Source organism: Papio anubis, chromosome 15 (assembly GCF_008728515.1).
Source record: "Papio anubis isolate 15944 chromosome 15, Panubis1.0, whole genome shotgun sequence".
Taxonomy (NCBI): Eukaryota; Metazoa; Chordata; class Mammalia; order Primates; family Cercopithecidae; genus Papio; species Papio anubis.
Genome location: NC_044990.1, coordinates 91395258 through 91419014, shown reverse-complemented (window position 1 = coordinate 91419014; position 23757 = coordinate 91395258). Strand labels below are relative to the sequence as shown.

General features: G+C 52.9%; 1 protein-coding gene across 3 annotated transcripts in view; it reads right to left on the bottom strand.

The window, feature by feature from the left end:
- TFDP1 (transcription factor Dp-1) overlaps positions 1-22504 on the bottom strand; it is a 54997-nt gene extending 32493 nt beyond the window's left edge. For all 3 annotated transcript variants that reach the window (XM_009192289.2, XM_009192291.2, XM_009192293.2), the window contains exons 1-2: positions 22292-22504; positions 21872-21947 (exon numbers count right to left, since the gene is read on the bottom strand). In XM_009192289.2, coding sequence (XP_009190553.1) covers positions 21872-21883 — 12 coding nt within the window. In that variant the 5' untranslated portion in view covers positions 21884-21947; positions 22292-22504. The remainder of the gene's footprint in view (positions 1-21871; positions 21948-22291) is intronic.
- Between the last annotated feature and the right edge of the window lie 1253 nt (positions 22505-23757).

Sequence of the window (23757 nt, the reverse complement as noted above, 5' to 3'; positions counted from 1 at the left end):
CACTGAATTTATTTTCGAAGGGATCTCGAACGCTGCGCAAACTTAGCTCCACACGGAAAGCTCACTGGACTGTCGTCTGAAGAACGGGATCCCACGTGGCACACCCTCAGCATCAGCCTTTCAAAGCTGCACTCACTCTCTGACACCCCCCTTCCTGGAAGGTGACCCCCAAGGACAGGGAAGATCGTTATGACAACCCCCTTGGCTGACAACAGAAAGAGTCGCAAGAACTAAGTGCAGCATTGTCCCTGAAAAAGACAGTGACGATGCCATGATTTAAATCCCATTTGCCATCAAACACAATGCCCCGCTGAGGCTCCACGCAGCCACGAGGAAGCTCAGCCAGCCACATTCCGACAAAAACCTACCAAGAGCTTGAGGTTCATGACTCGCTGCTGCCCACCTGGAGACCACAACCTCCCCACGTGGGCTCCACCTCGCTCCCGGGACAGGGCCCACGCAGGGTAGTAAACATGCAGACCCTCAGCCTCCGCTCCTGCCCGAGACAACAGCACCAGAGCCCCAGCATAGCGTGTGAACATTGAGAACCCTGTATGTGGGGTGACCACCTGTCCTGGTTGGCCCGGAACTAAGAGAGGCTCCTAGGACACAGAACCACCGGGGTCCCGCCAGGCAGGCGGGTCCCGCCAGGCAGGCAGGTCCCAGGCTGGCTATAAATGCTGGCTGCTAAACGGGACTTGTTAACAAGAACACCGGCCGGGGTCGGTCCGCTCAGTGCTCGTGTCAACAGGATGCACAAGGGTGCACACTGGCCTGCTGGGCAATGGCAAAGTGGCCTTAGCACCCAAGTCCCCACTCTCCAGACCAGGGGCCAGCTGTGGCCTTGCTAGCTCCCATGTCAAAGCCAGCACCTGAATAAGCAACCCCACGTGAGCCACGCAGGAGCCAAGGCCACAGCCTCTCCTGTCCTGTGTCCTGTCTTTAGGAGTGTGGGTGTGAGTCTGGGTCGCCACTGACACTTTAGAACTGACTAAGACACACCCAAGTATAGCCTCTGTGATTGTTTAATATGAAGTCATTCCTATGGGTTGATATTTAGTAGATACTACAAAACCACAACTAGCAGCTTGAGTATGTAAGGAGCTGTAGGAAAGACCCTCATGTGGGTCCTCCTTACATTTCTCGTGGGCTGTGACCCACAGGAACTCAGTAAAAAGCACCAAAACACAAACGGTTTCATTTGACTTTTTTTTTGGAGACAGGCTCTTACTCTGTCACCCATGCGGGGGTGCAGTGGTAAGATCTCAGCTCACTGCAGGCTTGACCTTCTGGGCTCAAGCCATCCTCCCACATCAGCCTCCAAAGCAGCTAGGAAAGGCACGCACCCCATGCCGGGCTAATATTTCTTTAACTTTTAGTAGAGACGAGGTCTCATTATGTTGCCCAGGCTGGTCTCGAACCCCTGGGCTCAAGCAGGCGTAAGCTACCACGCCTGGCCCAGCTTCCTGTGTTTAACATACTGCTGAAATTTTAAGACATGCGCACTGGACTTATTTTCCTGTTAAATCTTTATACTCAAGATGCAGCCCTACCTCCCAGTAAGGACACCTCAAGGTGCTAAACACATTCACATATAAGCCAACAGCAAAGGTGCCCCTTGGCTAAAACTAACCTTAATTTCTATTAGAAAAACTGTGTTCAACTATATTTGTGTTTGTAGTTAATGGAGATAACAGTTGATTATTCTCGTCTTACATTAGATAAAACCGTACTGTGAGTAGCAGCAATAACAGCAAAACACACGTTCCCAAAACACGCCATGCTGCTAGAAAAAGCTGAACCAACTGAAAACGAGAATTATTAAAGATGACATCGTTTAATAAACCTCACCAGTGCCCACTTTGTGACAGGGTCTACGAATGGGGCTAACTTCCGTTCCAGGCCTAAAAGGGGGCCTATCACTGCTGTCATCTTTAAAACACACAGGTGACCACGGTTCTCACAACCTGGAGCTGCACTCGCCTGGCCCGGATGGAGGTGCTGCCCGGGCCCTCATCGCCTCCTTCCCTGCCGGCCAGCACCCACCAGGGTGTGTCCAGGGGGCTAATCCCCTGGGGATACACAAGCCCTATAGACCCAGGAGGATGCAAGGGCGTGAAGAGGACGCTCCCCTACACTCGACACACAAGCCCTAGAGACCCAGGAGGGTGTGCGGGCGTGAAGAGGACTCTCCCCCACACAGCCAGTGAGGGGTCAGCCAGTGGCACACAGCAGCCAGGTGGGGCACATGCCAGAGCCCGCACCGTCTCACCCCTCTCTGCCCCACTCTTCTCTGTACTTTCTAATCTACTGAACAATTTACCATTTCCATTGCTAACGGCTCCCCACTAAAGTGTAAACCAGGCTTATCTGAGCCGTGGCCTGCAGGCTGTACGTGGCCCAAGACACCTTTGAATGCAGCCCAACACAAATTTGCAAATTTTATGAGTTTTTTTTTTTTTTTTAGCTCAGCTATTGTTAGTGTTATTCTACTTTATGTGGCCCAAGACAATTCTTCTTCTTGCAATGTGGCCCAGGGAAGACAAAAGATTTGACGGCCCCGGCATCAACTCTGTGAAGCAGGAATTTTGCCTGGTAAGAAAACGGCCCAGCAGGGGCCCTGCAGTCCCGACATCACAGGTTCACAAGCCAGGCCCAGGGGAGGGCTGGAGAGAGGGACACCAGGGCCACACACTTCTCAGGGGGGACCCAGCAAATGATTCAGGCTTGAGGGTCATCCGGTCTCTGTCACAGCCACTCAGCTCTGCCTTCACAACAGCCAAAAAAGTGTCAAGGAACAATCTTAATTTCAAAAGTAAGCAGAGGCAAGAAGAAAGTGACCCAGCTGCACTGAGGGATCCCCCTGAGGACTGGAGTGGCCCACGCCAGACTCCAGGGCAGAAAACACTTCACTGCACATTAAACTGTGTAATGAATGAAGAGACCTGGGGAAGAGGCCACTCTGTAAACAGCAGCCAGGATGGGCTGCCTGCTACCAGGGCCCTCCTGGTCCCAGCACAGGACTCCTGCAGAGAACTCTCGTCTGCTCCTCCCTCAACTCCTGCGGGTAACTCCGTCCGCTCCTCCCTCAACTTCTGCGGGTAACTCCGTCTGCTCCTCCCTCAACTCCTGCAGGTAACTCCGTCTGCTCCTCCCTCAACTCCTGCAGGTAACTCCCTCCACTCCCCCCTCGACTCCTGCGGGTAACTCCGTCCGCTCCTCCCTCGACTTCTGCGGGTAACTCCATCCGCTCCTCCCTCAACTCCTGCAGGTAACTCCGTCCGCTCCCCCCTCGACTCCTGCGGAGAACTCCGTCCGCTCCCCCCTCGACTCCTGCGGAGAACTCCGTCCGCTCCTCCCTCGACTCAGGCGGGTAACTCTGTCTGCTCCCCACTCGACTCCTGTGGGTAACTCCATCCGCTCCTCCCTCAACTCCTGCAGGTAACTCTGTCCACTCCCCCTTCGACTCCTGCGGGTAACTCCGTCCGCTCCTCCCTCAACTCCTGCGGGTAACTCCATCTGCTCTTCCCTCAACTCTTGCGGAGAACTCCGTCTGCTCCCCCCTCGACTCCTGCGGGTAACTCCGTCTGCTCCCCCCTCGACTCCTGCGGGTAACTCCGTCCGCTTCTCCCTCAACTCCTGTGGGTAACTCCGTACGCTCCCCGCTTGACTCCTGCGGGTAACTCCATCTGCTCCTCCCTTAACTCCTGCAGAGAACTCTCTCTGCTCCTCCCTTTTGGCTGTTGGGTTGCCCATCACAAACAGCTGGCACCTCCCGCCCACCTGGCCACAAGACCTTTCTCTGGGGCTGGGGCTGGGGCTGGGACCCAGCCTGGAGCTCCCAGGAGCCCTCCTGGGCCCTGGAGAGCACACCTGGGAACAAACACAACCCCAGAGCTCAGGGACAACCTCTGGCAGCCCCAGCCACTCCTTCCGGTACCCTGGTCCTGCAGGGGACCCTGCGTGGGCTGCCCTGACCTACTCCCACCAAGCACCAGAGCCTGGTGAGGGTGAGGGTGGCCTCAAGAGACTGACTCTGACCTTGCTGGCTTACCCTGAGGAAGCCACCAGCGAGCTGCCCTACACTGGGGTCCAAATGGCAAAGCACAAGAACACAACCCCACCAACAGCCCACAAGGAGCGTGTTCCTACCAGCAGCCGGGCGAGTTAATCTGAAAGTGGTCCTGCCGGGACCAACTCAGGGTACCACAGGCCAGGGCCACCTGGGACAGGCTGGACAGGGGACCTGGGCTTCTAACAGGCACTGGGAGGCAACAGACGCTGCTGGTTCAAGATCCTAAGTCCACACAGGACACGCTGGGTGACTGCCAGGCCCAGCCTTTCTCAGCTACAGAGGCCAACACCTCCCCACGTCCGGGAAGAGGACACGGTGCCACCGCAGAGCAGGGATGCGGCAGAAAAGAACCTCGCGTCTGAAGAAGATCCGGGACAGCGTGAAGGCTCATCTCACGAACACGCTCCGAGTAAAAGCATCACGTGGGAAGAGCAGGACAGGAGCTGCCGTGTCTGGAAATGGCAGGACAGGAGCCTCAGATCAAGCCTGCTACAGAAACAATTACAGAAGAAATGTGTTTACATAAAAATCCTAGACGAAAACCTAGGCAATACCATTCAGGACATAGGCATGGGAAAGGACTTCATGTCTAAAACACCAAAAGCAATGGCAACAAAAGCCACAATTGACAAATGGGATCTAATTAAACTAAAGAGCTTCTGCACAGCAAAAGAAACTACCATCAGGGTGAACACGCAACCTACAGAACGGGAGAAAAGTTTTGCAATCTACTCATCTGACAAAGGGCTAATATCCAGAACCTACAAAGAACTCAAACAAATTTACAAGAAAAAACCAAACAACCCCATCGAAAAGTAGGCGAAGGATATGAACAGACACTTCTCAAAAGAAGACATTTATGCAGCCAACAGACACATGAAAAAATGCTCATCATCACTCGCCATTAGAGAAATGCAAATCAAAACCACAATGAGATACCATCTCACACCAGTTAGAATGGCGATCATTAAAAAGTCAGGAAACAACAGGTGCTGGAGAGGATGTGGAGAAATAGGAACACTTTTACACTGTTGGTGGGACTGTAAACTAGTTCAACCATTGTGGACGACAGTGTGGCGATTCCTCAAGGATCTAGAACTAGAAATACCACTTGGCCCAGCCATCCCATTACTGGGTATATACCCAAAGGAGTATAAATCATGCTGCTATAAAGACACATGCACACGTATGTTTTTTGCGGCACTATTCACAATAGCAAAGACTTGGAACCAACCCAAATGTCCATCAATGATAGACTGGATTAAGCAAAAGTGGCACATATACACCATGGAATACTCTGCAGCCATAAAAAAGGATGAGTTCATGTCCTTTGTAGGGACATGGATGAAGCTGGAAACCATCTTTCTCAGCAAATTATCGCAAGAACAGAAAACCAAACACCGCATGTTCTCACTCATAGGTGGGAATTGAACAATGCGATCACTTGGACACAGGAAAGGGAACATCACACACCGGGGCCTGTCGTGGGGTGGGGGGAGGGCGGAGGGACAGCATCAGGAGATATACCTAATGTAATGACGAGTTAATGGGTGTAGCACACCAACATGGCACATGTATACATACGTAACAAACCTGCATGTTGTGCACATGTACCCTAGAACTTAAAGTATAATAAAAAAATAAATTAATTAAAAAAAAAAAAGAAATGTGTTTAAATCCATTGAATCTGTCTAATGCAATCAGAGAACCCGTGACCAGGGCAGGCAGGGCCAGTGCTGAGGCCCCCCGGAAGAAGGCTCCAAGCAAAGCCCCCGTACTGGGGTTGGGACCCCCCAAGGGCCACACCTTGAGAAGAAAGACCTGGAAACTCAAAGAGCCAGACCCTCACCCAGCAGGAAGCCCAGACACCAAGACCCGAGGGATCCGTCGCCACCATCTGCGGCCCAGCTGCTGAGAAGGGCCCTGCACTTCCTCCACAGACTCTGATATAAATGCCCAACAGGCCACAGGACGAGACGGCAAGTCGTGACCAAAAACCAAGAGCACGGGGCCAGACCCGCAGGGATGGGGGTGAAATCACCAGAGAGACAGACCCGCAGGGATGGGGGTGAAATCACCAGAGAGACAGACCCGCAGGGATGGGGGTGAAATCACCAGAGAGCCAGACCCACAGGGATGGGGGTGAAATCACTAGAGAGCCAGACCCACAGGGATGGGGGTGAAATCACTAGAGAGCCAGACCCACAGGGATGGGGGTGAAATCACCAGAGTAACTGATCAGACGCTCAAGAAATTACAACTCAGGTTTGACCATTTTAGCAAAGAACTAAAACCTATAAAAGAAACCAAAAGAAAGTTCCAGAGCAGAAAATACAATAACTGCACATTAGACAGTGAGATCAACTATCCGGTTTGGAGCAGAGGTAGCAGGAGGGAAAATAAAGAAAAACGTAAGAAGCAAACACGATGATGTTAAAAAGGCCAAAGAATTGTACCATTTGCACCCAAGGAAAGAGAAAAGGGCAGTGAAAGTCTCCTCATCAAAGGGAGCCATTTAAAAAAAAAAAAATCAAGAGTGCCACAGCCAGGGAGGACATGCCTGCAACATGCAGACCCGAGGCAGGACCACACCCAGAGCAAAGAAGCAGCCCTGCAAGTCAGAACAAAGAGACAGACAGACAGCCCAACTCCTGCACGTGGACTGGAGACGCCACTCCGCATCAAGACAAAGAGGCCCTTCTGCAGCCCGGGAGCAGAAGCGACACACAGCACCCTCGGGCGCCAGGAATGCAGGTGGAGGCCACAGGCGCCCAGCACCCCAGGAGCCATCACGCCCTGCTGCCCAACAGCTGTGGGCACAGGAGCAAGCCCCCTTGGGTCTGTCCCCAGCTCAGCGACCCCACAGGGCCAAACCATGCAAATCCTCCACAGACACGCACAGATGTGCGCCAAAGACCATGCAAGATGTTCACAGCTATAGATGGTCATAACTACAACTGCCAAAAACAGGACACAGCGAACGTCCGTTTCTGAGAATGCATCTGCAGCAGTAGCGGTATCCTTAGCACAAGGCACTGCGGCTGGCGGCAGAGCTGACTTCTCACTGCTGGACTCCAGCATGGGAGGAGAATCATGGCAGGGGGACTGCCCTAGGCGCATGTGGGAGGCTCCTGGATGGCTGTGTTGCCATCTGGGCAGTGGTGACATAGTGTGTGTGATGTTTAAAATCCATTTAGCTGTATACTTCACATCTGTGTATTTTATAGTAGGTATGTTATCATTCTTTAGGTTTTCTTGCACTTTATATATTATTATTCACTGAGGTGTTTTTTTTTTTTTTTGAGACAGAGTCTCACTCTGTCACCCAGGCTAGAGTACAGCGGCGCAATCTCGGCTCACTGCAACCTCCACCCTCAGAGTTCAAGCGATTCTCCTGCCTCAGCCTCCTGAGTAGCTGGGATTACAGGCGCCTGCTACCACATCTGGCTAATTTTTTGTATGTTTAGTAGACGGGGTTTCACCATCTTGGCCAGGCTGGTCTTCAACTCCTGACCTCGTGATCCACCCGCCTCGGCCTCCCAAAGCGCTGGGATTACAGGCGTGAGCCACCACGCCCAGCCTCACTGAAGTTTTTTTAAGTCATAAGAATGCTAGAAAATATCAAGCAGAGTAAAGAAAACATAAAAACAAAAGTAATGGGAGTTAAGCTGTGAGCATGCAAAGGCATAAGAATGATACAATGGACTTTGGGGACTTGGGGGAAAGGGTGGGAAGGGGGTGAGGAATAAAAGACTACAAATTGGGTTCAGTGTACACTGCTTGGGTGATGGGTGCACCAAAATCTCAAAAATCACCACTAAAGAACTTATTCATGTAACCAAATACCACCTGTTCTCCAAAAACCTATGGAAATAAAAAATAAAAATAGAAAAAAAATGAAAAAAATTAAGAAAAAAGTATACTAGAAAAAGCAGATCTTTATAAGCAATAATAACCAGTTAGAAAATACAATGGGTGGCCAGGCATGGTGGCTCACACCTCTAATCCCAGCACTTGGGGAGGCCAAGACGGGCAGATCACAAGGTCAGGAGATCGAGACCATCTTGGCTAATACGGTGAAACCCTGTCTCTACTAAAAAATACAAAAAATTAGCCAGGCGTGATGGCAGGCGCCTGTAGTACCAGCTACTCGGGAGGCTGAGGCAGGAGAATGGTGTGAACCCAGGAGGCAGAGCTTGCAGTGAGCCGAGATCGCGCCACTGCACTCCAGCCTAGGCGACAGAGCGAGACTGTTTCAAAAAAAAAAAAAAAAGAAGAAAGAAAGAAAATACAATGGGTAAAAACACTCATTGATAATAACAAATTTTAAAAACATATAACCCCTAAGATCAAATCTACATGCAAGATATATATTTGCAAAACTAAAATTTTCACAAACATCCTAATTTTTCTGAAGGTAAAGAAAAACTTTACCGAAATGGAGACTCAAACTTTTGTTCTTGGATAAGAATCAGAAGTTGATTAAAAGACAAACACCTAATAGAAAAATACACAAGACACAAAGCTGTTAACAAACGTAAGACAAGACATTCTAGCTATCCCAGTAGTGCTCTGAGAAGTGCAAACAAAAACGTGCACTCCTGGGCTGGCAGAGATGCCATGGCTGGCAGCGCCCAGGTCCTCTGCCCAGTCCTCAATCCCTACCTGGGCAGCTGTACTTCCAAGAACCCATTAGGAGGGTACTTGGAAGCCTAACCCAGCCAGTGCATGTATCACACACCTGCTTAGATAAAGACAAAGTGCTGCAAGCAACCTAAATAAACATGTGAGCCATGTCTTAGTCCTTTCAGACTCCGCCACCAAACACCACAGCCTGCAGCCCTACGTGCGAGGGTTCCCTCTCACGGTCCTGGAGCCGTAGGTCCAAAGGTTCTCTCCCGCAGTCCTGGGCTCTCTCGCGCGGTCCAGGAGCCCTACGTGGAAGGGTTCCGTCTCACAGTCCTGGGTTCCTTCTCTCATGGTCCCGGAGCCCTACATGCAAGGATTTTCTCTCACAGTCCTGGGTCCTGGGTTCTCTCTTGCAGTCCTGAGTTCTCTATTGTGGTCCTGGAGCCCTACGTGGGAATGTTCTCTCTCATGGTCCCGGAGCCCTATGTGCAAGGATTCTCTCTCATGGTTCTGGGTTCTCTCTCACAATCCTGCAGCCCTACATGTGAGGGCTCTCTCTCACGGTCCTGGAGCCCTACGTGCAAGGGTTCACTCTCACGGTCTTGGAGCCCCACATGCAAGGGTTCTCTCTCACGGTACTGGGTTCTCTATCACGGTCCTGGAGCCCCACGTGCGAGGGTTCTCTCTCATGGTCCTGGAGCCCTACGGGCAAGGATTCTGTCTCACGGTTCTGGGTTCTCTCTTGCAGTCCTGGAGCCCTACGTGCAAGGATTCTCTCTCACGGTCCTGGTTTCTCTATCGCGGTCCTGGAGCCCTATGTGCAAAGCTTCTCTCTCATGGTCCGGAGCCCTACATGCAAGGATTCTCTCTCATGATTCTGGGTTCTCCCTTGCAGTCCTGGAGCCCTACATGTGAGGGTTCTCCCTTGCAGTCCTGGAGCCCTACGTGTGAGGGTTGTATCTTGTAGTCCTGGAGCCCTAAGCACAAGGATTCTCTCGCAGTCCTGAAGCCCTAAGTGCAAGGGTTCTCCCTCACGGTTCTGGAGTCCTACATACAAGGATTCTCTCTGGCGGTCCTGAAGCCCTAAGTACAAGGGTTCTCTTTCACAGTCCTGGGTTCTCTCTCGTGATCCTGGAGCCCTATCCTACCTGCAAGGGTTCTCTCTCACAGTCCTGGGTTCTCTCTCACGGTCCTGGAGCCCTAAGTGCAAGGATTCTCTCTCGCAGTCCTGGAGGTGGAAGTGGGAGGTCAGAGCAGAGCCAGCTTCCAGGCTGTACCTACCACCTCCTCCTTGGGCCTCATAAGGCGGGAAAAGGGCAGGCTTGCCCTGGGGACTGGCTTATAAGGACGCTGATCCAACGGGCAGAGGGGCTACACCCTCGTGCCCTCAATCAATCCTAGTCACTCCCAAAGGCCCCAACACCGTTGAGGGTAAGGTTTTGAAGGATGAACACTCAGCCAGGACAGCGCATCAACAGGGTGGAGTAAGTGAGGGTGCATCGACGAGACCAGACTCCAGCAGCTGCGGAAAGGGGGCGAGGCTCCAATGCAAACAAACTTTCCAAATTTGAGACAACTTGAGAAATCTAAATGCTGCCCATGTGACAATAAGAGTGAATGACTATCTCTCAGAGACACACGTCAGAGTATTTAATAACTACTTAATAATCACCCTGGCCAGGCAGGGAGTCACCCAGGTCCGTGACAGGGATGAGGCAGCAGCACAATCTCTCTCTTTTGTGTGTGTCTGAAATGTTCCACAAACTTTTTAGAATTATTTCTGCTTATATTTACTGATGTGAAAAAAAAACCTAGGACAAACTGTTGAGTAAAAAATAGCAGTGAACAAAACGTGAGTTCATTTACTTAAAATTCCATACTATACATGTGTGTTTCAACACACACATCTAGGTTATCCCCAAAAACAATCACCAAAAAGCCTTAACAGCAGAGCCCCCATGACTGTCATTTCAGATGGCTGCTTACTTTCTGATACCTTTCTGCACCACTGTTTTTAAATAATCTTTCCATTGTCATAACTAAACAAAGCAATAAAGCAATTTCATCCCCTAAACTAAGGGAAAAACCGCACGCCTAACGAGGTCCATCCAGAGGTGCTGAGCTGCAGGCGAAGGTGGGGCCCAATGTCACTCTAAGAAAGAGTCAGAGGAAGTTGGCATCCCCGAGCGGGCAGACGGACGGCGGCCAGAGCCACAGTGCAAGCCACGCAGGGGCAGAGAACGCCTCCTCGCGGCCCCACGCAACTTAAATGAAGAGGAAAGGGGGGTGCAGATTCCACCCAAGTGGGCAACACAAACCCCAGGTCCTCAGGGCACAGCCTGGAGCCACCAGGCAGGGAAGCTGAAGAGCAAGGAGGTAAGTTCACACACAACGCGAGTCACAGGAGGGGCAGGTTGGGGAGGTGGGGCTGCGCTTCAGGGGGCACCAGAACCTTCAGGAAACCAATGGATTCTGAAGCCCCAGCAAGTACAGAGGGTGGGGCCCATCCATCACGAGCAGACACCTGGAAGGCAGGAACCCAGCATCCCTCTCCCAGCAGAGGCTGCTCTAATCTATATGATCTATAATCAGACTTTCAGCCACCACTCTAAAGCCTGCTTTTCCAGCAGAAAAACAGCAAAAGATGCTCCTGTCTACAATAGGCACAAATGCAAAACTGCCTGGAAAACCCATACATTAGTTCCACAGCCGTTAAACAGGTGCTTGCATCCTGCCTCCGGCTGTCTTTGGGGCAGGCTGCACTGGGTTGTGCAGTATGAACCTGGCAGGCGAGGTTTTCCAGGGCTGGGGTGGTGGGGAGTAGAGGGACCAGACAGGGACTTGGCCAGGGACCAGCAAGTGGCTCCCAGCACAGTTGGATTCCACACTCTTGACAACGACTCACCTGAAATGTCAGCAGCTCCGCTCTCTTTTCTTATGAAGTCACTGCTGTGTTCAAACACCTCATGCCCGCAGCCCTCCTGGAAGCCGCAGCCTGCAGGAGAGGCCTGCTCCCTTGGAGACTCCATCTCTCCTGTATCTGGCCAACCGCCACCCCCTCAATCATTCTAAACAGTGCCCAGGGCAAGCCAGGGCCCCTCTGTGCAACACTGGGTCAGAGGCAGGGGCCACAGAGTCCCCAGCGTGCCTGGCTGCTGGCTCCTGAGCTCAGAGCCCTCACACTGGGCACGCGGCAATGGCCGTCCCTCCAGCTCTGATCAGACCAGTCCCTTGTGGCTGGGAGAAGGTCTGACCCCGAGCCCAGGCCTATGAGGTGCTCCTAATTTCGTCAAAGCCTTATGTTCACTCTTTTGCATCCACCCAAGTTCAGTCAGGACGGGGCCAGCAGCTGACGCCCTCCTTTCTCCCTCACTGCCCTGTTAGGGAGGGTGGCTGGCCACCCACATGGGATAGGCGAGCACACAGAGGCCAGGAGTCCCCACCTGAGGTCCCAGGGCTAGCAAGGTCCAGCCGTGCAGGCCCCTGGAACCCCTGCCTCACACAGCTTCCTCCACAACACGTCACACAGGCCCGGTAGGAAAATGCTCCCCAGGGAAACGCAGCACACGCTGCCGGACAGCGCGACGGGGTCCAGGCCTGGGGCCTCAGGGAAGAGCCGCCCCGTAGCCCTCGACCAAGTATACTGCCAGCCCATGGGAGGTGGAGACCATCTCCGTTCATCTGTTTACTTATCGTATCAGCTAACTTTAAAAGTAACAATATGTTCATCTAATTTCTCCTCTGGAAAAGTTTTAACAAAAACCAAGTCATCCAAGGACAGAGTGAGCCACCGGCACTCTCAGAAACACTCCTCCAGGGTGGCCTGGGGTCAGCACGGAGCAGCAACCCTGGCCAGACGGGGTGTCCGGAGGGCCCAGGACACCCACCCTGACCATGGGCAGGCACCAGAGCCACAGCAGACTCAGGTGCGGGGTTTGATGCCCACCCACAAGGAGGCACTGTCAGGCAAGCTCAGGACAGGCTGGGGCAAGGGGATGCACAGCCTCCTCACCAGCAGCCTTTCTGTCTCAACAGTGAGCAAAAACGGGGCTCCAGGGAACCAATGCCCAAAAACACGAAGCATGGCTTCCAGGATCAGCATCCACGTGTGATAAATGCCACTGGAACCACAGCCTGGGATGGGACAGACACTGAGGACACGAATGGGCATCAACATCACCCTCGATGCTGACCACCTTCATCCCCTTCCACCCCAGAACAGGATTTGGTCCGGCCACTCCAATGGGAACTCCTTTTCCATTTGTTAGAGAAAAAAGAGGTTAAGTCCAGGCAAAAGTCATCGTGGCTAGCCGACTGCACCGCCGGCCTGCAGAGCTCCCAGACACGGAGCCTACAGACCAGGGTTTCCAGTTCTGTGGCTGCACACCCCCTGAGCTGTTGAATGTGTGACTCCTCCTCCCCAACCTAGCCGTGCTGGGGGAGGGGACACCCGGGGTCTCCCAAAGCGAGAGGAACCCCTAGTCCACAGACAGCTCAATTCGGGCTAGCTGGATGACGCTGAGGCAGACATCTGCCCTCCACGCTGCGTCATTCCAGATAAGGCCTCTAAACTTAAAAACGACTCCGGGAGTCAAAGGATGCCCTAAAGCAGGAATGGCTTCCAAGAGTCAATAACTAGGTAAGAGGTATGACCTCAAACTCAGGCATGAAAACAAAGTCAGAGGCTGAACTCCCACCACGGTCATCTCCCTCTTCATCCTGCTTCCCTGCAAAATATAATTCGGATTCTATCAACAGTGGTAACATGAGATATTTTCATTCAAACCCTGATTTTTCTTAAAGGTAAAAGAAACAGCAGAGTCTATAATAAGTCCATACAAATTACTCCGAGCCATTAATACTCTCAAGGAGAGGAAGTAAATGACTACACAGCAGCTAAAAAGCCTGACGGTACGTCTCAAAGACCAGCGTCTGTACTCGCAGACATGCACGCACACAGGCAATTTCACCTCCAGCAGTTCATGCTAAAACTCATCCTGGATTTGTGCAAATTTGAGAAGATTTAACTGGAAACCACTAGAATCCCCAACCGCAGGGCAGTGGGTAATTACTGAGGCACATGCATGCAGCAGGAAGAGCTCTCCTAACTCCGCCGCCTCTCCCGTACAGCGCCAGGCCGACAGGACTCTCTTGGACAGATCAGCATGTGTCTCCGACTCAGCCTTGTTCATTCCAGACACCCCTTTACACCAGCGGCTCTGTTATCAGCATCCTGGGAAAACTGCAAACAACCCCGGAGGCTGCACTCTGTGTCCTGAGGTGTCTTTTACGTTCTCCACTCAATCTACAGAAATCAAAACCCGGTACGGTGCTGGGTGTGGCTCGAAGGGGTGGCCCCATTCTCCAAGAAGAGGAGTTCAGTCCAGAGGCAAGAGATTTGGGGACCAGATGCACATTTGTCTGAATGTAAAATGAAGTGTTTAGGTACAGCATCTTTTTAAAATTATTTCCCAGGTTAATCCACGTTTTCAGTAACTGACCATCTACAACTCCCCAACGTACCAAATAAACGTACAGCTGCTAAAAACATGGTAGAAAAAAATAACTGACCAGAGAAAACACTGACGATATACTGAGGTGAAAAGATTAGAAACAGAAGGTACAGTACGTTCCCATCTTGGAAAAGCTGCTTTATCACACACAGCTAAATAGGAATCCAACAGGCATACGCTATAAAATCCTAACAGTTCAGCTCACATATGAACGTAACTTTTCTTCTTTTTGCTTTCCTAGAATTTTTTTAAATTTTCTGCAACTAAGATTACTCTTACAATCAGAAGAAATATTGCTCGAACTTTTTTTAGTAAGTCATATTCTTTTCTTGTGAAAAGTCCACTTAATGGATACTATTAAAAAGCAACTGCGACAGAAAAGCTCGCTGGTACAGCAACCGGCACAGGCAGGTCACTCAGTAACACAAGGATTCCATGTCCACTAGGAACGGGCGGCACCCACAGCCCAAGCCTGGGCACAGCTGAGGACCAGCGCACAGGACACCTGTCACCTGGGCACGGCTGAGGACCTGAGCACACCACATCAGTCACCTGGGCAGGGTGAGGACCCACACACACCACACCTGTCACCTGGGCATGGCTGAGGACCAGCGCACAGGACACCTGCCACCTGGGTAGGGTGAAGACCCGCGCACACCACACCTGTCACCAGGGAAGGGCTGAGGACCAGCACACAACACACCTGTCACCTGGGCACAGCTAAGGACCCGTGTACACCACACCTGTCACCTGGGCATGGCTGAGGACCAGCACACACCACACCTGTCACCAGAGAAGGGCTGAGGACCAGCGCACAGCATACCTGTCACCTGAGCATAGCTGAGGACCCACAGACACCACACCTGTCACCTGGGCACAGCTAAGGACCCGTGTACACCACACCTGTCACCTGGACAAGGCTAAGGACCTGCACACACCACAACTGTCTCCTGGGCAGGGCTGAGGACCAGCACACACCACACCTGTCACCTGGGCAGGAGGGGAGGGCCAGGGACGCGTTGGCAATGCTGGATTCTGGGCTGATCCATTCGGGTTTCCGACCCTTTCCTGCTTCCCCATCCACTGGAGCAGATCACACTGCCTCTTTTCCTCAGACCCCAGTGACGCGATGTTATTGAATGGCACACCAGGGTGCACAGGGCAAGCACCTGTGTTAAAAGACACAGTATCTCAAAGCCACAGGGGACACACAAGGGTTTCATTCATCAGACCAGAATCTCTTAGAAACTGGACCATGGAAAAACAGGATTTATGGCTGGGCGTGGTGGCTCACGCCTGTAATTCCAGCACTCTGGGAGGCCGAGGCAGGTGGATCACCCAAGGTCGGAAGTTCGAGACCAGCCTGACCAACATGGAGAAACCCCATCTCTACTAAAAATAAAAAAACTTAGCAGGGTATGGTGGCGCATGCCTGTAATCCCAGCTACTTGGGAGGCTGAGGTAGGAGAATCGCTTGAACCCAGGAGGCAGAGGTTGTGGTGAGCCAAGATCGTGCCACTGCACTCCAGCCTGGGCAATAAGAGTGAAACTCCGTCTCAAAACAAAAAACAGGATTCACACAAAAGACTGACAGGAAGAGGCAGATACAACTCTTCATCCTTGAGTCTCAAAATGACCTGCAGCACATGTGAACAGAGCCCATGACCTGTGCAACAACTTAAAAGCCATAGTCGGCGTCTGCACAGGAGCCCGGAAGCAGAGTCGGGATGCTGTGGGAATCTCAGCCAGCTGGGAAAAAAGTGCAAAGGGTGGACGCTTTTCCAGGCCTGCACCACGCACAAAGATACAGACAGCAGTGCATGGCCAGTACCCGAACAACCAGAATCATCTGAGTAAGAAGACACCTGGGGGATGAGGGGTCATCTAATTCAGCCTCTAATTCAGCCAATGCTGACACCGCCCTTCCTCCTGCAGATCCATCCCCACGTGTGGTCTAAGCCACCCACTGCTGCTAGGCCTCCTCTCTGAGCAAAACTTGACAAATCTAGTCCCTTACGACAAACAGCAGAAAGCCACACTGTAAGTCAAGCTAAATATCAACTGCAAATCTGGATTTTCTCATTGTTCTACAACAAAATAGTTTTTAATGTAAATACCAAGAGTGAAAAGTTTTTAACATCCCCTGAAGAGCGCCTAACAATTCTACTGCAAACTAAGCTGTGCACCAAAGGTGAGGTTTCTAATTCTTACACAATGAACTCCAGAGATTTTTTCCAAATACCAAAAGTAAAGAGGTAACAAAGAGCTGATTAAGATATTCTTTTTATCTTTCGAATTTTATACCAGATGTTCCTATAATACCTCTTTCAAAGCACGTTTTAGGGGCAAAACTTTTCTTTTTTTTGAGATGAAGTCTTGCTCTTGTTGCCCAGGCTGGAGTGCAATGGTGGTGTCATCTCGGCTCACTGCAACCTCCGCCTCCCGGGTTCAAGTAATTCTCCTTCTCAGCCTCCCGAGTAGCTGGGATTACAGGCGCCTACCACCACGCCTGGTTAATTTTTATATGTTTAGTAGAGACAGGGTTTTGCCACGTTGGCCAGACTGGTCTTGAACTCCTGACCTCAGATGATCCGCCCACTTCCTGGATTACAGGCGTGAGCCACCGCAACCGGCAGGGGCAAAACTTTTAATTAACCTATAATTTTCTAATTTTTAATATCTCTTCAGAATTAATCTAACCTCATCCTATGTAGGAAAAAAAATCCTGAAATATGAAAAGACTGTTGTAAAAACAAGCATGTCATCACAGATTTCTTCAATACTTAAACCTGAGGGGGCTAAACTGACAACCTTCTTAACCTCAAATGTAAAGTTGTTTCTTTATAAGGACAAAACAAGGCCTGAGTTGCTGAATCCTGTTCCCAGAACTCACTTCTTCAAACACTGAAGGAAACAGCAGTTTGTTGCTGCATCAGGTCCACCTCCTCAGGCCTGAACTTCATCGTCCAAGTCTGTAAAAGGACACCTGGTGGTAGACCCTTCGAGGAGCTCATTGGTCCCCTCTTGACATTAGCAGGGCCTCATGACAGCATCACTCAAAAGCCTCCACGGTGAGAGGCACACAGTTCTCTTTGGTCCCCAGCTCTCAATTTCAGGATTTCTCCATAAACTCACAGGACACAAACAGGCACCACAGAACGGCTTTCACAACCAAGGCAAGTGAATGCTGGGCAGTGATGTCCACAGCCACTTTCTCTGCACAGGCAGCTGACCAGGCCCGAGTCCCCGCCCAACCCAAGTTCAGATTCTCTGCACCTTTACCAAAAGCAGGAGGAGCTTGGAGAGACAAACAGGACCCCAGAAACAGCCCCACACTGGCTACACCCCAATGTCTTACAGCAAAAGCATCCCTGTAATGTCTGATGAATTCATCATCTGCCCGCCTTCCCACTTACAAACCTTCATGACACTGGACAATCGTGTGTGAGGGCAGGATCTTCCAAGGTCAAGAGGGGAGAGGCACAGCTCTGCCTGATCCCACCAAGGGTCGTGCTGCCTGGGCAGACAGGAAACTTGGCTGCAGGCCAAGATGCCAGTGCCAGGCTATACTCCCTCACCCAAGGGCCCTGCCAGCCCAGCTCTAGAACAACTTGAGGCCCTGCAGCTGCAGTGACTCGTGACAAGGGCCTATCCGACTCTACAGGAGGCGCCAAAGTGTCTTCCGAGACTAAATCTGAAGACGGTTCTGAGCACCACCATTACCTGCCATGTGACCCCATAGATCCGCGGGTCACAGCCACCCTGCTCAGGAACGGGAGGACAGCCTCTCTGGGCCCTAAGGGGGAGGGCCTGAGACGTTTCAAGGGCAGTTCAAAAACTCATAGTCTGTATGGACCTCCCCGAGTGTCTCCAAACTTAAGACAGGACTGCACCTGAGGCTATCACAGACTGGGTGGGCCAGGCATGGAAACAGACAGTCCCCACAGCAACGAAATCCTCCCCAAATTGCCAAGGGCAGCCCATAATCTTGATAATAAATTTCTGTAAGTGGCCCATGCTATGCCAGCACTCCTGCTGGGCAAGACCAGGCCTCAGGTTCCCGGCGCCAGCCAGGTGGCCATCTGACAGCTGACTCCTGTTCTCCACATTCTCCCACTCAACAGAGTATAAAGAGAAATATTCCATTAGAATTTACCATTTTAATTCAAATAAATAAAATAAAATAAAAAACAAGTCCCTGAGCAAGAGAGCAGAAACCTAATCCTTCTCACCATTTCTCCAGCTGGGCCCGCTCAAGGAACATCAGAGGCAGCCACCTTCTAGGCTGTTTCCTCCTCCTGTGACCCTGTATCACCCACTCCAGCACCGCCACTCACTCTCCACCCACAATACCATCACCACACTCACTCTCTACCAGCTCCACCATCACCACTCACTCTCCACCTACAACACCATCACCACTCTCTCCACTCATAACACTACCAACACTCACTCTCCACCCACAACACCATAATCACACTCACTCTCTACCAACTCCACCATCACGACTCACTCTCCATCCAATCTACCATCACCACTCACTCTCCACTACACTCACTCCACCATCATCACCACTTATTCTCCCCCAGTCTACCACCATCACCACCCACTCTCCACCTACAACACCATCACCACTCACTCTCCACCCACAACACCATCACCACACTCACTCTCTACCAGCTCCACCATCACCACTCACTCTCCACCTACAACACCATCACCACTCTCTCCACTCATAACACTACCAACACTCACTCTCCACCCACAACACTCTCCACCTACAACACCATCACTACTCACTCACTCTCCACCCACTCCAGCACCACCACACTCACTCTCCATCAAGTCCACCACCACTCACTCTGCACCTACTGCACCATCACTGATCACTCTCCTCACCACTCCTCAGTCATTTCCTACCCACTCTGCAAACTCTCAGAGTACCTCTCTCCTCCCTTCTGTGTAGCTCCTTGCCATACAGACCTTCACACTCACTGCCTCTCAACTGCTGTTCAAAGATGACACGCCCAGAGGACTGACTTCATCCTCTTCTTTCTGCCCCTAACTCACATGGAGCCATTTGTGGCCTTTTCCCACCTGCTTGTCTCCCTGTGCCCTACTTGAGGTTGGAAGCTCCTGAGTTGTTTTTCTCTTGTGTTCTCTCCAGAACCTTCCAGTCTCAGGTCTTGGGTGTCCTTGTTTCTTCTCCTCCATGGTGACTACCAGGGACTAGTTCCAGCTCCCTGCATCCTGTGGCACCTCATGGCCCTCTACAGAGGCCCCAGGGCTCTGAGAAGCTGGAGTGGCACAGCTTTCCCCTCGAATAAGGGCTTTTGGCACATACCTATGGTTTTACTGCAGTACCAGTGCTTTAAAAACCTAACTGGTGGGCTGGACACAGTGGCTCATGCCTGCAATCCCAGCACTTTGGGAGGCTGAGGTGGGTGGATCACCTGTGGTCAGGGGTTCAAGACCAGCCTGGCCAACATGGTGAAACCCAGTGTCTACTAACAAAAAATTAGCTGGATGTGGTGGTGCGCCTGTAATCCCAGCTATTTGGGAGGCAGAGGAGGAGAATCGCTTGAACCCGGGAGGCTAAGGTCACCGTGAGCCGAGGTCATGCCATTGCACTCTAGCCTGGGCAACAAGAGCAAAACTCTGTCTCAAAAAAAAAAAAAAAAAAAAAACACACCCTAACTGGTGATCTATGTTCCCTTCTGCAAAAGCTGCCAACATTATCTTTTCAAAACTCAAATGTCACACCTCTACTTAAAAGAGTTAGCTAGGCTGGGCACAGTGGCTCACGCCTGTAAGGTGGGTGGATTGTTGAGGTCAGGAGTTCAAGACCAGCCTGACCAACATGGTGAAACCCCATCTCTACTAATAACACAAAAAAATTTGCCAGGCATGGTGGCACACACCTGTAATCCTAGCTTCCTGGGAGTCTGAGGCAAGAGGATTGCTTAAATCCAGGAGGCAGAGGCTGCAGTGGGCCAAGATCACGCCACTGCACTCCAGCTTGGGAGACAGCGCAAGACTCTGTCTCAAAAGAAAAAGAGCTAGAGAAAACATCAAATTCCTTGACTTGTCCACAATCTCCCTTTCCAGCCAGACCCAGCACTCCTGACCACTCCCAGACTTTGAGCAGGGAAGGCCTCACCTGCTGTAGAATCCTATTCTCCTCCCAGCGCCAGCCCCCAACTCAGATCACAATCCCTGAGCGCAAGGTAAGCCCCCAGGCCCTGTGCCTATGCAGCCCCTGACAAACGCCGCATCTCAAATGCCAAAACTGGATAGAGTATTCGGAGTCCCGCAGAGTCGGATCACCTTTCTGTATGCCCCCCACCCCCAGCCTCACACTACATGCTGCTCACATACAGTGCCAATGAAATCAAGGGGGAATGAATGAGGGCCCCAGTGACACCACCCATTATGTATCAAAGCATGTTTGAGAACCATTTGAGGAAACCACACAGGAAACCACACAACACCAGAAGCGTGCTCTAACCGAGGCCCTGGGCCCAGCTCCTCACCGTGAGGAGACGTAATGAACACGGCTGCGCGCTGAGCACGTGGCCACATCTGGCATTCTGAGTGCATGCACGCGTGAGGTCAGGGCGTGGTACGGACAAGCACAGTGGATAGGATAAAAGTAGCCTCGCAGCACACCCAGATATGACTTCAAAAACCCACACTGGGTCCACCTGTGTGCTCATATGCCCTCTCTAAAGCACATCCCAGTGCTTGAAGCCAGGGACACCGTGTGTCGTAGGTGGTCACAGGTCAGGGAGGGCAGATGCCCCACAAGGCCTCACAGGGACCACTGAAACCTCTGCGTCGATGGAGAGGGCTCCACACTCTGGATGCATTTTCGCTACAGCTGTATCAACAACCCCTTTCACTCACAGTTACAGAGCAATGTGTGATGGGAAACACTAAGGAATCCAGCTTGTTTCAGTGACCAGCATTACCAAGCATGGTAAAGAACCACACGCCAATAAAATAGAGTACATTTCTGGCCTTAAAAGCCTCAATCCCCACACAAGTTTAAAAAATTATTCAAAATATTCTATAGTTTCATGACAAATACTAAGCAGGCTAAGTAGCATTTCTTACCAGATTTCATAAACCACCAAATCTCATCCTTCTGAGAAAAAAAAGTGGCCAAAACAATTGCTTAGCTCTTGGTCCACCTAAGTGGAATTAACTTCCTCTATAGAAAGACAGGTGCCAGCAGGTGGCTACAGTCTGAGACCTGAGCCTGGCCCCCGTCCAGGATCTTATGTGGAAGCCCCCAAGAAATGGAGGATTCGCTGCGGTGCTGCAACACCCTCCACCTCAATTTAATAAGGAGTTTATTCAAAATTATCAATTAACACAGTCGGTAAAGATAAGGAGAAAGTCAGAAGGCACCACCCCATCACCACCCAACTGCACAGTGTGGTATCCAAGGCCACAACTTGGGGGTGGTGAGTGCAGTTTCAGAGATCAGATCCTTCCATCTTTCACCTTCATCGCGCTTCAGATGCTTTAAAAGTCTGAAAATAAACACTACTGTAGCTTATGTGTTGTCATTCTGAAATAAAGGCAGAAAACTACAAAGAATTTAGTGCGAGGCAAACATTCATGTGCAGCATGAAGCAAACATACTTACATCTTTTGCCATGTTACCAGATCCGGGAAATAAATGCTACAAATGTTCACCTTCCCAGAGAAGAAAAATGATTTTTCTGGTAAAAAAAAAAAAAAGGGAAGGAAAAACAAGAAATAAGTAAGAATGAAAAAAGAAGTTGAAAAAATAACACATCTCAAAGGAAACGTGGACCTTCCTTCCCAAAGGCACCCTCCATCCTGAGAGCGGAGCTGGCCAAACCGACTCCCACACTCAGGATTTTAAGTCGCCTCGTCAGACGGAAATGCCCCCTGCGCAAAAGTGGCCCGCGGGCCCGCAGGGTCACCACCACGACCCCCAGGTCCCCGACGGCCCGCCCAGCGGCCGAGGGTGGGGCTGAGCCCCGGCAGCCAGGGCGCAGCGCCTCCCTCCCGCCGCTGCAGGGGGGGCCCCACCACCCACCTGGGCGCAGCCCCAGGGTCCCGGCGCAACGTGCAGGCTCGCGGCGTCCACCCCAGACCCCGGCGGCGCCCGCCCGGCTGACCGGTAACTCTGACAGGTGGGCTTCCGGGGTCCGCGCCGCGCGCCTGTCACTAGGCCTCGGGCCGCCTCCGCACGAGGCGCCTCCCGCGCGCGCCGGAACCGGGTCCCCGCGGGCCGCCGTGGGGCGGCCTCCCCTCCCCCGCCCTGCGCGCTCCGGCCGACCCTGGCCCTGGCCCTGGCCCCACCTCCGGCGCGGGGCGCGGGCGCTGCTGTCGGCCAGGAGGGCCAGGCCCGGGACCCCCGCCCCGCGGTCACCTGGGGAGCCCCCACCAGCGCCGAGCGCGCGGGGTCCCCGAGGCACAGGAGCGCGCGGGGCGCGGGAGGGCGCGGGAGACCGCAGGTCAGGGGCCAGCGCGGCTCACGCAGCCAGGGGCGGCTGGGATGGGTGGCCAGGGTCCGCCCGCACCCCAGCCCCCGCCCGCAACTCCCGCGGCATCCCGCCCGCCCGCGCCTGGCTGCCCGGTCCGGCCGCGCGGGCGGGACGCGGAAGGGGCGCGGTGCAGGCGCGGGAGGGCGGCGCAGGAGGCGCGGGCGAGGGCGGGCCAGGCGGTCCCAGCCGTGGCAGAGGTCCTGCCCTGGGCGGGCAGCCGGGACGCGAGCTCCACCTGGCCAGGCGTCGGGCCGGCCAGGCGTGCGGCGCGGCGCGGTGACGTGGGCGGCGGCGGGCCCGCTCCGCGCAGCGCGCCTGCGCGCCTTTTCGCGCCTTCGGCGCCCTCCTCCTCCTCTTCTGCAGCTCCTCGGTCTCCCGCTCCTCCCGCCAGTGCTGCGCGCCCTGGGAGGGCGGGGAGGGGCCGTGCGCGCGTGTCCGCGTGTGCGCGTGCGCGTGCGGAGATGGAACCGGGGCCTGCGCCGGGACGGGCAGTGAGCGCGCGCGGCGTGCGCTCGGAGGCCAAGGGGCCGCGTTTGTGCGCGTCTGTGACGGTGTGTCTGGAGAGAGAGGTGGCCAGCTGTGTGCAAGAGTGTGTGTGCACATGGGGGAGCGGGGTCGGCTATGTGCACGAGTGTGTGTGCACGTGGGGGAGCGGCGACTGGTGTGTGCACGTAGGGGAGCGAGTAGTGTGCGCACTAGTGTGTGTGCATGTGAGGGGGCGGGGACTGGTGTGTGCACTAGTGTGTGTGCACATGGGGCAGCAGGTGGGGGGCCGGGTGTGTCAGGATGTGTGTGCAGGGAGCAGAGAGTGCCGGCTGTGTGCATGTGTGTAGGGGGGAGCACGGACTAGTGTGTCCAGGAGTGTGTGTGCGAATAGCGGGGCCGGGTGTGTGCTTGAGCTCTCTCTCACAAAGGAGAGACAGCCAGCTGTGTGCGCGCCTATATGCACGGAGATAGGGGGCCGCTTGTGTGCACGAGTGTCTGTGCACATAAAGGGCCGACTGTGTGTGGGGCT